At 35.1% G+C, this 13,201-nt stretch overlaps 1 protein-coding gene across 3 annotated transcripts in view; it reads left to right on the forward strand.

Moving 5' to 3' along the window:
* The window catches only part of CTNNA2 (catenin alpha 2), a 524,203-nt gene extending 511,667 nt beyond the window's left edge, over window positions 1–12,536 (forward strand). For all 3 annotated transcript variants that reach the window (XM_072862258.1, XM_072862257.1, XM_072862259.1), the window contains one exon: window positions 11,401–12,536. In XM_072862258.1, the coding sequence (XP_072718359.1) occupies window positions 11,401–11,688 (288 nt within the window). In that variant the 3' untranslated portion in view covers window positions 11,689–12,536. The remainder of the gene's footprint in view (window positions 1–11,400) is intronic.
* Window positions 12,537–13,201: the final 665 nt, after the last annotated feature.

A 13,201-nucleotide genomic window follows, 5' to 3' on the forward strand; every position in this document is an offset into this window, starting at 1 on the left:
AGAGCTTTATAAGAAAAGAGCCAGTGCAAATGCTTTTTCATTTCACCATTCTTCTAAATATCAGCTGAATTTATACCTTCGTCTCCTTTACATAAATTCTGGATTAGAGGGAAGATTTGGAGATGTGGTTGAATTAATTTGGTTTTGTGTGTAGGAAAGATTGTCCTGAGGTGAAAAGCACAGAAACCATTTGGGTTATGTGAATCATTGAGGCTGTGAGTACTTCTGCATTGGTTGTTCAGGGAAAATGCTATCTAAAGTACTGAATCTCAAAAGAAAACAGAGACCAAGTAAATCAGGATTTCCTAACACAAGTATTTTCTGAAGAGAGTAGTACAGGACTTAACAAACTTGAGTGAGCTATTAAATAATTTTCAATAATTGGTGACATTTTTTCCTCCCTTCTACAGTTACTCAGTTTTTCCCTTTGGATAAAACACTTGCTCTTGTAACAGTGAAAATGAGATCACCATCATCTATGCTACTCTTTTAGATACATTCACATGTATACAGAAGAGAAGGGGAGATATTGTTGTCTACAACTACCTAACAGGAGGATCTAGAATAGCCAGATCCAGACTTGTCAGAGGTGCATAGTGACAGGAAAAGGGGGAACAAAACCAAGAAAACATTCCAATTAGATATAAGGAAAAAGGTTTTACCTCAAGGGTAGTCAAATTCAAGTGCAGGGTGGAGGTCTCTAGTCCAGAGATGTGGGAGGCTATCCATCCTTGGAGATACTCTGAATTTGAGCAAAATCCTGAACAACCTCATCTAATTCAATTTGTTTTGAATGGGGCATTGGACTAGATGACGTCAAAAGGTTATTTTCATCCTAAAGTATTCTATGATTATATGAATATTTGCATGATAAAATGTGAGTAATAAAAACGAGCCTTTACAATTCAGAGCAAGATTTTACTCATTACAATTTATTCGTAATTTGCTGTCATCTTTGCTTGTTCTTTCCTTCTGAACTGCAACAGCCTTTACAATTGTTTCTGTTTTGTTCAGGTTTCACTTCTTTGCAGTCTCCAGTAATCTTACCTGTTTTGCTGGTTTTTAATAACATTTAGTGTTAGCTAAAGTTAAAAATGTAATGAACAAATGCATTCACAAATTGTGTGTTCAGAAATTGACCAGGGAAAAAACCTTCTACTAAGGAACACTTACTGAACGTTATCTAACCATTGATTGAGGAGGTCAAACAAATAGAACAGTTAATTTTGAATATTGTATTTGGAATAAAATCTTAGAATTTCCTTTAGAAATTATTTGCCATATATTATTAAACTAGCTCTGTCAGTGCTGGGACTTTTCTGAAAAGCTGAAATGGGGCTCTGTCTTGAAGACTACTGTGGAGATTCAATTTTGTTTCTTTATTTCATTGCATACTGTTGTAAAGTCCTGAAAAGTGCTCAGGGAATCAAACGGAGAAAGGAATGTTTCCACTGATTGAGTTGAGCAACACTGCAGGGACCCTCAACTCCAAAGAAGTAAAAACCTTTTAGCACCTCAGAAGTGATCAATATCTTGAACGATCAAGCCCTTTATCTGCTTCTATGAGACATAAAATATACCTGAACAAGAGCAGGCAAACATTAGGAAGCAAGGAACAATTGTCCTGGTACTATCTTCCATTCTACAACAGGATTTTGTTTTATTCATTTTGACTCTGTTTAATGCATTGTTTCCAAGCCCTTTCCTGAGAAAAGCTAGCTATGCCTGTAGAGCGGCTATCTTCAAAGTGTCTCTGTGCTGACCTGGGCAAGCGTAACTTTAGAGATATGAAGCTAGCTGAAGGAGCAAATTTGCCTCAAAATGATCCTCACAGTTGAAGACATGAAGATAACTCACATACAGATACCATTCTGAGACTTTTACAAATTAAAAAATAAGTTGGGAAAATATCACATTTCTCAGCATTGCAGTCTGGAATCTGCATTATGCTGCTTTTCTTTTTGTTTTCATTGTGACAAAATCAGGAGGAATAGCAGGAGATAACACATTCTTATGTAAAGAATATAGTGTTTCTATGCTTTATTGATTTTTTTTTTTAATCTAAAGTCTCCTGCATGTTATCACTGAAAGTTCAATTTCCAGCCAAGCAGACATGATTTGGACTCCCTTCAGGTAAGACTGTAAGAGAGACGTGCTTTCCTTGTTATTATACCTGTTCTCTAGATAAAGAACAAAAGGTTTGCTTCCAAAACTCAATTTGAAAGAGCACTAAATTATTTTGTGCTTTTAAAAATGATATCTATCTTCAAATTACATAGAACTCAAGTCAGGAGGAGGGAGATCAGTAGCACAGGCTAGTTAGATATCCTGTATTTCCTCTTTCATATTTACCTGCAATTGGATATGAAAGTGGAAATTTGTACTGAGATGCTTTTGAGAGAGTCCTGTTTGCACTTTTCTATCTGTGACATCAGGTTCAGACAATGTCGTATCTTGTGTAGACTTCTGGCATATGAGTCCCTGTGTAAAATGGTGTATACAATCCCGGCAATACACAGACCACTTACATAAACTTTTCTATTAATGACTTTTTAATTGGGAATGATGCTGAGCTTCCATAGACTTCTTACTCTAATTTGCTTTAGTAAGCCTCCTGGCAATATCATAGGATCTTAGTTATAGTTTGAGTTAGCTTATCCTGTCAAATATAGTTCAGACTTCATCTTGATGCAGACATTTTATCTTCTCCTTGAAGATTAGGTAGGACCCTATCTTTAAATCAGTCATATGAAAGTCTGCTTCCTGTTAATCATCCAAGAATTCAGATCAAACCATTCCATGGGACAGAATTATTTTAAAGTGGTAAATGTGGTTGTACTAATTTTTCTACAATTAGTAATGCAACTGTGATGGCCATTAGAGGATCATATTTTTCATCCATGACGTTCCATCATAGGCATCGTCCTCCAGGCGTCAGTTCTATGCAGAATGAGGTAGATTTAGAAGAAGAAAACCTTGAGCCATCATGGCAGAAGACTCACTCCCATGTTTGTCAATTGTAGGTTGATGTAGAAAGCGTTTCTTCCTCTACATTCAACCTTAGCAAACAAAACATGTAGTATACACAACCATAGTGCTGGCAATGTTGCAGGGTGAAATCCTGTTCCAATCTACAAAACTTCTTTGACTTCATTGACTGAGGATTTCTTCCTTGGTCTATGGAATTGTTCCAGATGCTTGGGTGTTCAGATTGATGTCAAATATCCTAATTCAGTAACAGACTCTGAAAGGTTTGAGGCAGTGTTGTAGCATGAAAATGACTGATAAAGCAATCTTATTTTAAAAATTCAATGCTATATATGATTGCTTGTCCTTACAGTGTTTCTGGTATATGATATGAATTCTACCCCTTTGGCATCTTTTTCCAGTCATGCAGTGGGAGATAATGAGCAGAAGAAGAAGAATTGTTTCTGAGAAATTTTTCATTATGGGTCAAAATATTTTCCCCCATTAAATTCTGAAAAGAATGTGAAAATATATTAATTAAATATTAAATATTGAGGAAATAATCTACATTATGTTTGGTATCTATGAGCAAAATTGTAAATTTTGTGTTATAGCAGTAATGTCATATTGGATAAATAATTTATTGACTGTAAATACAGTTGATGAATAGAAAAACTTTAATATCTATCAAAGATTCCAAAATATATTTTTCATCTTTGGGACCTGCCAGTCTGGAGATAAGTCAGTAATAATTATATTTCACAAAAAGAATTGGATAATGTTAACTTTTAGTTGTTTCCAATTGTGTTCTTTTTCATGTCACCGTTTCAATGGTTAAAATATGAGCTTTCATGCTAGCTCATTAGAAGGACAAACACTGACAATATGGAACATCAGCCATTGATATAAAAATAACATTTTGATAACGTCTAAATCAGAAGGGTGTTTAGTGATTTCCACAAGTACAACAAATCATATGTAAAACTAGATGGACTAAAGTAAAAGAAAATAAGTGTCTGAGTCCTGCCTAAAATTCATATTAGCTATCTCATCCCTGAGCTGTGATCCTCAAACTCCAGCCTCATAAAGCATTTGCTTTTCCAGTATCCCCCATGTGTGTGTTTTGCTCCAGAACATGCACACTAGTATGTTAGTTAGAACTGTTCTTGGTAGCCTACCACACTTAGCAAAAACCTAAACTTTGGCAGGATTTACAACTGGGTGCTTCACTATGTTACTAGATGACCCAGTAAGCAATTTCAGTGCATACATAACTTATCAGGGCTGGCTGGACAGCAGAGTTGGAGATACCTAATGTCTCTAGTGGTGTACTATGCTCTTGGGCCAAAGACAACTGGATTCTGTATCCTTCAGACTATAACCTGTGAGTGAGGCTTTTTGCAAGGCTTCTTGTTAAAGATCCATCCGCTTGTAGCTATTGATGAGGGGACAACAGAGGGCAAAGCAAAGATGAGATAAGTAAATAGGCAAATGATCATGACATCAAAGATAAGGTAAGTAAACAGGCAAATGATCATGACATTGAAGCCCATGTTTCAGTCTCTCAGCTGAGAAGGCAAAAAGATTTTTTTTCCTCAAAAAAATAATTCTTTGTAAGCTTTCTGGTACCCACTATGAAATTTAAATACAGGCTCCGCTAGCCGAGCATTTCTGAGTTGGTGCATGGCTTACTATTTTGGATGTTGCTTGAGAAACAAAAGATAAGCAGGGCTCCTGGTGTTTCAGTGAAGTAGCCTTTATGTCTTGCTACAAAAAAAAATTAAGTTTTTTTTGTATGTCTGCTGGATACATTTGAGGGCATTTACGTGGTATTCCTTAACTTTACAGGGTTAGTATTTTTATTTTATCATAAACAGATTACTTCTTCAAACCTCTTCATTTAGTGAATGAAGTGTAACCCCCCTCAATTTAGTGATATCCAGTGCTGAACTGTATTTTATGATTGTATTTATATCTACGTATTGTTTTTAGTTTCATATTAAGTATTCTCCTCAAAGCAAATGAATTGGGATATCATTTTGTCTTTTATCCTTTTTCTTTTAAAATGGCCTGGGATAAGTAAGTCAACTGTATAAATGCATCTCTACAAATTTTCTGTATTATATCAGTTTGTCGTCTTTTATTGGGAATGCCAGTATTGGGAGTATTTTTATATGCTTATGCTTTTTCAAACTGGCATAAAGCAGTTGGTAACCTGTTGACCTTGTAAATTAAATGTGTGTTTTAAAATAGCAGTCGTCCATAGAAGACAGAAAATACCCATAGTTCTTGGTATACTTGTGTGCTTTCTGTTGTCCTAAGAGGTGGCAGCCTTTGTTAAATACAAACAAATGGGCTCGGGAATCCCTATAGATTTCTTACCTATAATAGAAAAAATGCAGATGAGGACAGTTATTCAGTGGATTGGCCACCTATAAAACACAGCTACCCCCAAAATGAATTAAATATTCAACATGTATAAAGGAGTAAGTTAATTGCAATCAAATGTGAAAATAAATAGCTAGGAAAAGAGGTGTATAATACTATTTTCTCTACGTAGCCACAGATCCCTTTTTAATACCATTGTGACCACATTACATTCCAAATAATGATATTTTGTTTATTATGAATTTCAAATATATAGGATAGTTTCCTCACAATGGACCCATACCTAGCAAAACCCTTATGTGCGTTTTGAAGTGACTGACTGAAATATGGCTTCAGCCATTGCGTAGTGGTGCTGATAAATAGCAGACGTCTCCTACCATAGGGATGAGTGCATCTGAACAGCAAATAGGCCATTCTTGCATTGGCTGTCACTAAGTATCATGTTTTATGCATGAAATGTGCCACAGAAATGTAAGACGTAAGTATTATGAATAAGATCTTTTTCTTACATATATCTGACATACATATGTACGACTGGATTTACTATTAAGCACAGCTGAGAGGAAAATGTTCTGTTGCATAAGAATGTAATCTGGGAAAACGGTATTCCTGATTCACCCTCCAGATTCATAATTGCTTCATGTAACTTTACATGCTCCTGAGGCTATTAGTTGACTTTTGGTTTGTGGTAACAGCAACTGTACCTGTCCACAAAAGTATGAACTTGCTTTGCAAAGGAGAAGCAGGGAATGCACCCAGAATTCACAGATAGTCTTAAGGGCTTGGCAATGCATAAATTGCCTGCTAAAGGCATACAAATCAAGTCTTAGCCAAGAATATTCAAAGAGTTACAGGCTCTTTTTCAACATGTTAAATAAATGACAATTGTTCCTCCCGATCCGTACAAAGTAAACCAGACTAAACTCTATTTATCAATAATTACTAATACTAATTTTTTGCATTCATACATTTCAAGGTGAATATGGGCCATTGTTGTCATCTAAGCTGTCTTCCTGCATAACTGATGCATAGGGTCCCTGGATTAATGTGCATTAAAAGTGTCCAATAGTTATGCTTAAACGAGAGTGTACATATTAAGCAAAAACACCCAATATTGATTTCACAATTTCTAGAGCCAGAATCACTATCTTTCATGAGTTCTTGCGATTAATTAATAACACTGCTAAAAATTTTCAGCTAATTAATAGCTAAAAAGACCTGCTTCACCTTTCAGCCATTAAGTTCTGTTATATCTTTGTCTAATCTGTTGAAATTGAAATATTATCAGCTGTGGGTTACTATGTACTTGTTGATTTTGATCAACTCATTTTTTAATCATCCACTTTATTAATGGAAAAAACAAGCTGACTGAATCTTTCCTGTAAAAGGTGGTTTTTGTTCTTGAGGTTCTTTAAATTCTTTCCAGTTCCTCGGTGGTGTTCTTGCATTGAGAAGAGGACTCAGTATTCCATAACTGTGGACACATGATAAACTGAATATGATAATTTAACCTATTTCACCAGTGTCCTCTTTTTTGTATACTCAAGGAGTGATTGCCTAGGATCCTGCATAGGATAAAGTTCTTTATTTTATAAGTAGGTATCATCTGCTATAAAGTTGGCCAAACTGAAATCTACATTTCTGACTTCTACCAGCTTATTACATATCAATCACTTGCCCTTGTATGACTTACCACTTTCCCAATTGTTATGTTATCTGCAAATTTCATCAGTTAAGTGACTTATTTCCAAGTTTTTAACAGAAATATTAATATTGTAAAGCTGATAAATGGTTTCTCCAAGAGCACACTGCAAAAGTCACTGTTTAGCAATGATTTTTTTGTGTATGCATACTTTTGGAAACTTAGCTATTAGAGAATTTGGAATCATTCTGTACACGCCTTGTTAATTTTGTATCAGCTGAGTTTTTAATCAAACTGTCATATAGCACCAAGCAAAACACCTTTCAAAGGTCCAGTTATATCAACAGCATTTATGTAAGCAATCCAAAATTTAATCACGTCAAAATATGATGTAGGTTACTTTGAAAATTTTTTTTACCCACAAAACTATTTGGTTACCATTAACTGTATTTCTTTTAAAGTCTGTCACAGACATTGCATTATTTTATTTGGCAGTGCTGGCAGATGAACTGGCCTATAGTTTCACAGGTCATTCTATTTGCGCTCCTCAAATATTTTCAGACTAGGAACTGTCTACAATTCTTTTGATGTCTTCCCTCACTTTTCAAGGTTTGTTAAAATCAACAATACTGATATGGAACATTCTTAAACAACCAGCTCTTTTAAAACTACCTATCCTATATCCTTGCTCACTGGAAATAAAGATTTTTTTTTTCTCTATTTCCCTTTTTGTAGTATATTTCTGATTATAAATATTAAGAAATCTCTGGAAATTAAATTTTCTCCTTTCTAAAAACTGTGGTATAATTCTTCCCCATTACAGTGGTGTGACAATGGAGGGAGAACATCTCTTTTCATTTGCTTCACTGTTAAGGAGAAAATTTTCCAGCTTTATTCTCTCCCGCTTCTTCAGCTATTTTGGTATTGTAATTGAGGGTTATTTTACTTAGATTATATGTATAAGTAAAAGAAGCAAGAAATCTTGATTGTCACAAGATTCTGGAAAATTCTGCATGCAGTGCAGGAAAAATGCAGCACAGCTTTTAAGCAGATCAAAAACTCCTCAAAGCCTTACGGATTTTTTGGGGAAAAATCCCCTGAAATTATCTTCTTGGCAGACAATAGGCTCTGCTGCTCCAGTGTTCTACCCTTACATTCACTAATTACAAAGTTAGCTTGTAGCAAAATCCTTTTTTATTTTTTTCTGAATGATTTATGCCTTCCCTGGGTAGATGGCAGTTTTAACCTGGGTAAGTGACTGGCTCCAGTGCAGTGATCCTTAGGTTCTTTATGGATTTTGAATTTTCCCCAGCATTCTCTATTCTTGGGGCTTTATGGGCCAATAACCTAAATTTATCTCTTATGTTTAAGAGGGCTTTTTTCCTAAATGGAGGCAAATGTATTTGTAAAGAGATCTAAGTAGCAGAACACTACTACTTTGTGTAGCAAGTCAAAGGCTCTGTTAGCTGTTAGCACGAAAAGCTATCGTTATATTCATAACTCCCTAACCATTGCTAGGGAGTGAAGTTTGCCTTCTGTACTGTGCAATAATTTCCTAGTGGTACTTTTATTTTAAATGTTAATTTTCCTTCTTTTTTTTAATTATTATTAAAATTATCTGTTTGGAAAAGTGCATGTGTTTCTGTGCCCAGATTTTGTAAGGAATTAACGCACTAAGGACTTGATTCACTGCTGCCTCGTTCCAGCTTTATGCCACTGTAGCTCTGCTGACTACAAAGCGCAGCTTAAAACTGAAGTAACACAGTGGTGTAGTAAGATCTAAATGTTAACTGAAATGATGTTCATTCAGTTTAATTCTTCTTTACTGAGCCATAATACAAGCAAGGAGCTGGAGGCAATAAGAAAATCACTGGAAGTGCTTAGGTAGCCAAATTGGATACATGGGATGGCTACCAGTAGATTTTGGAGAACACTCATAGCCTAATACTATTATGGGGTTTTTATGTCTCTTTTCTGATTCCAAGACTTGAAAGCATTTTACAATATGAATGGATATTAAGGGCAAAGACTAAGTACCTGCATGTTAAAATGTGATTAATAATGGTGAAAAAAGGGAGCTCTTATCTACTATAACAGCATATTGAAACTAGAGGTAATTAAAATAGCATTAAAACATGTAACATGATTCTCTAAAAGGCATCGTTGCAATCTGCATCCAATCTTGCAGAAGTACATGCTTCTGCACACCTTTATCGATATACTCCATAAAATTACTAATGTGTTTAAAGATGTAGATTGCATCCTTTGTATGGTTTTAAGCATCTAATTTAGGTGCCTCCTCATTTCAAAATGCTTCCTTTAATCATTCTGTTCCTTAATATATGCCCCATGTAAAATAGCTACCAGAACTCTTTCCATAAAGAAACACCGGAAAATGTGAGGCTATTAGAAACCTTCAACAAATAGAATTCATTCAGGAACGTGCAATATAGGTTTGGTCCAGTCAGTTTATCTACATTGATTGTGAAGTAAATACTATTTGATGGTATCACTTTATATTCAATATCAATCCACCAGTGTTTTAAAAAGAATCATTTAACAATGAATAATGCTTGATTGTAGATCTCTACAGTAAATTAGAATATCCTAATTTAATAGAGTATGATCTGTTATTTGCCAACAAACATACAGATTGCCTTATAAATCATGCAGTAGCGTGGTTATAGAACAATGCTATACTGAATTATATTTCATTACTCCCTATTGAACAGTCATGTTTCTGCCACATAATGTAATTTTCCATCTTTTAACTTAGTTTCTTTTACTAACAGAAAATACAAATTAGTCCCGAGGAAATATATTTACTGGGGGCAAGAAATTAACAATGCATTTCAGGGAATGGCACCAAGTACGTGAAAATCATTAAAATGCTTTTTTGGTTTTCACCTCACTGTATGTAGCTGTTTACGTATTTAATGAATCATAATGAGTATAAGGCCCCAGCTGAGGAAATCAAAAATAATAGGTAAGTCTATAGATTAATGTGGTTGCAGACACAGGCTTTGATAATGTCTATTCTTGTTCACATCAGTCACTGACACTTCAGAAAGAGGTTTCTCCAGAACTCTTCTTCTGTTAATGATTCAAAATACTTGAGGTGAAGTATAACATGGTTTTTGTTATTACTTTATGAGTATTTATCCTGGTTACCTTGATTAGAATTCATGTTAAGAAATCATATGCTCCCAAAATATGGAGCAGGAAAGGTTTGGAGGGAGACAGGCCTTTTATACTAATTAAAAATAGCTAAGAACTTACTAAGCAAGTGGGGTGGAATTAAAGAGTTAAAATAATATTACATCCAAAATCATTCCTACAAACTGGGAAAGACTTATAAAAAGTTGAGGCAGCTTCCGTGGTAGAATTGAAGGCTTTATTACAAAGACTATATCCCACTTTTTCAGTATTTTGGGAAAGGGATAACATCCTAAATAGTAACCTGGGTTGCTACAGTACATACAAGCATATTTTTAGCACCTACTAATCTGAGGAGGTCCAGTTGGATTTGGCAAGTGCCTAATTTGCGTTTTGGAACATTGAGACTTTGCTTTGGGAGTCCCATTATATGCTTAAATCCTTTTGAAAAAATTGGCCAGGGATATATACTCAATTTCAGTGTACGATGGAAGCTTGTTGACTGGAAATCCCGATGGTTTGAAGTTCAACAAGTTCTTAAGGCCTCTTACATCCAGAGGCCCCAGGAACTTCAGGCAGACTCATGCATGGGAGAAACGCAAGGGTATATGCATGAAAAGCCTGCTAATGATAAAGTGAGATTCCTTGTGAACATAACTAGCTCAAATATTACAGTAGCTACAAAAACCTGCAGTTAACTGTTTCATCTTTTTATTTCTTTAGGGGTTTCAACTGCTTTCATCTTTTCAAATGGGATTCTCTAACAAGCTCGACACTGGCCTCACACTGTTCCTGTAGACATCATTCGGGGTGTTATCCTGGGCTTAATAGGAATAATTAGAACAAACTTGAACATTTGGAAAAATCCCTGTTGACCTGTTTTGCGGTTTCTGACACGTAAAAGTAAATTTTTAAAGGTTTAAGTGAGAAGTCTTTTGGTTTTTTTGTGAAAAGAGAGGCAACTTCTTCACCCATAGAAAAAGAATCAACAACAAAAAGCCAGCCAAAACAAGCTGTTCCTTTGAATTATTAAAAAATTTAATGTGAGGTACCACAGTCTACCTTTGCAGTTTGGTGCATGTTGTTGCTGGTGCTTGTTACTACAAGCTACTTGATTAATCCTGAGGGAGAGGATTCATTTCATCTTTAATGAGATCTGAGAGTATCCAGACTTCCAGTCAGGAAACGGTCCAGTGATCCAGTCATGGACTAACCTTGCTGTATTTCATGTTTTTTTCTATTTGTAGCTGGACAGTGCCACTTCTCTCATCCAGGCAGCTAAAAATCTGATGAACGCTGTGGTCCTTACAGTGAAAGCATCGTATGTGGCTTCTACTAAATATCAGAAGGTCTATGGTACTGCTGCAGTGAACTCACCAGTTGTATCTTGGAAGATGAAGGCCCCTGAGAAGAAACCTCTAGTAAAGAGAGAAAAACCAGAAGAATATCAGACAAGAGTGAGAAGAGGGTCCCAGAAGAAACATATTTCCCCTGTACAGGCCTTAAGTGAATTTAAAGCTATGGATTCATTCTAAAACACTAAGCTTTACCAGGAGGGTTTTATATTCTTTTTGTATGCATACCTGCCGACTTGTATGCGTCTGACATGGAGTGGGGGGAAGCAGTGTCAATTTGCATGCAACCTGAGACTCTATTGAAGTAACTAACTTTCTGCAATGCCAAAATTTAGGGCATTCTCTTCTGATGTTAGATGGACTTATTCCAAGCTTACTTTTTAAACTAAACTATAGCATTAAATTGGCCAAAGAATTTGCATCACAGGGGTACGTGTGGGTTAAATAATAAATTAAAGTCTAAACCCAGAAATTTTTATGCATGCAAGAAACATTAGGTTGGCAGGTATATTAAGTGAAAAAAATGGAATTGTAATGGTAGACCATAAAGCTTGTATTGCTTCTGTTCCAGTGCAAAAATGTACTAGCCAATATGCTTAAATGTGTGGCCCAATAACTAAATGATATAACTTTTAAGTCATCTTCATTATAGTATGTGAATTTTTAAAACAGATACAAACTAATTCATCTTAAAAATGCTTCTTTTAAACCATATTTTGTTCTTTATATTCTAGTAGTGTTATGATTGCTCACATTTCAATTAATCCCATTAATATGACCAGAGGTTTACTTTTGCCAATTGAATTCCTTATGGTGGAGTATGAAGCACAATATGGTGATTGACATTGCCTTTTATATTATGATTATTATTATGATTATTATTATAATATTAGTAATAGAAGACCTGGTGGTGGAATGTTTAGAGACACGGAAACTGACAGTGTGAGAATTTAGAGGCAAATATGTAGGTGTAGCTTGGATTACAGGTATCTGACATACCATTGTAACCACTAACTCAATAAACTCATTTAACCTTGGAATCCTCAATATGGCTCATCTCTTTTAATGCACAGATATCTCCTCCATCATAGTTGATGTAGACAGTGATTAATTTTGCCTCATGATTTCTTTTTTTTATTTATTTTGGTGAAGGAAAGACAACATTACATTCATTTTTTCATTTTTTATAACCAGGATAGCCAAACATGGTCAGCGGGTCAAAAACAGAGTTTAAATCTGAGACAGATTTAAACCTCAATACATATGAGACATAAGTGTCAAGTGTGGGATGAAATTATTTGTTTAAATGCAACACCTCAGAAACAGCATAAAGATAGTTCAATTTATTAAGCTTATAAGGTTGACATCTCAGAACCTTGGAAATCATCTATTGTGCCACACTGTATAGACCTGTATAAAGACACTGTGCAAAGAAATGCAGTATCTACTTTTATCCCCTTTTAGCCCCAACAGTTGGCTCAACTACAGAGATTGTATTAGTGTTATGAAAAGGTCTTGGTATATATGAAAATAAAACAATGAGCATGTATTTATTTTTTGTATAATTAAATACTAACAACTTAAGAGAACATTCATGACCTCGTAAGGGACTGGAAACACTGACAAACGGTGAGGTATACCATAAGTGACATGTATATCCCTTACAATGTTTTTGAGAGATGTTTGGATGCTT

This window comes from Ciconia boyciana, chromosome 5 (assembly GCF_034638445.1).
Source record: "Ciconia boyciana chromosome 5, ASM3463844v1, whole genome shotgun sequence".
Taxonomy (NCBI): Eukaryota; Metazoa; Chordata; class Aves; order Ciconiiformes; family Ciconiidae; genus Ciconia; species Ciconia boyciana.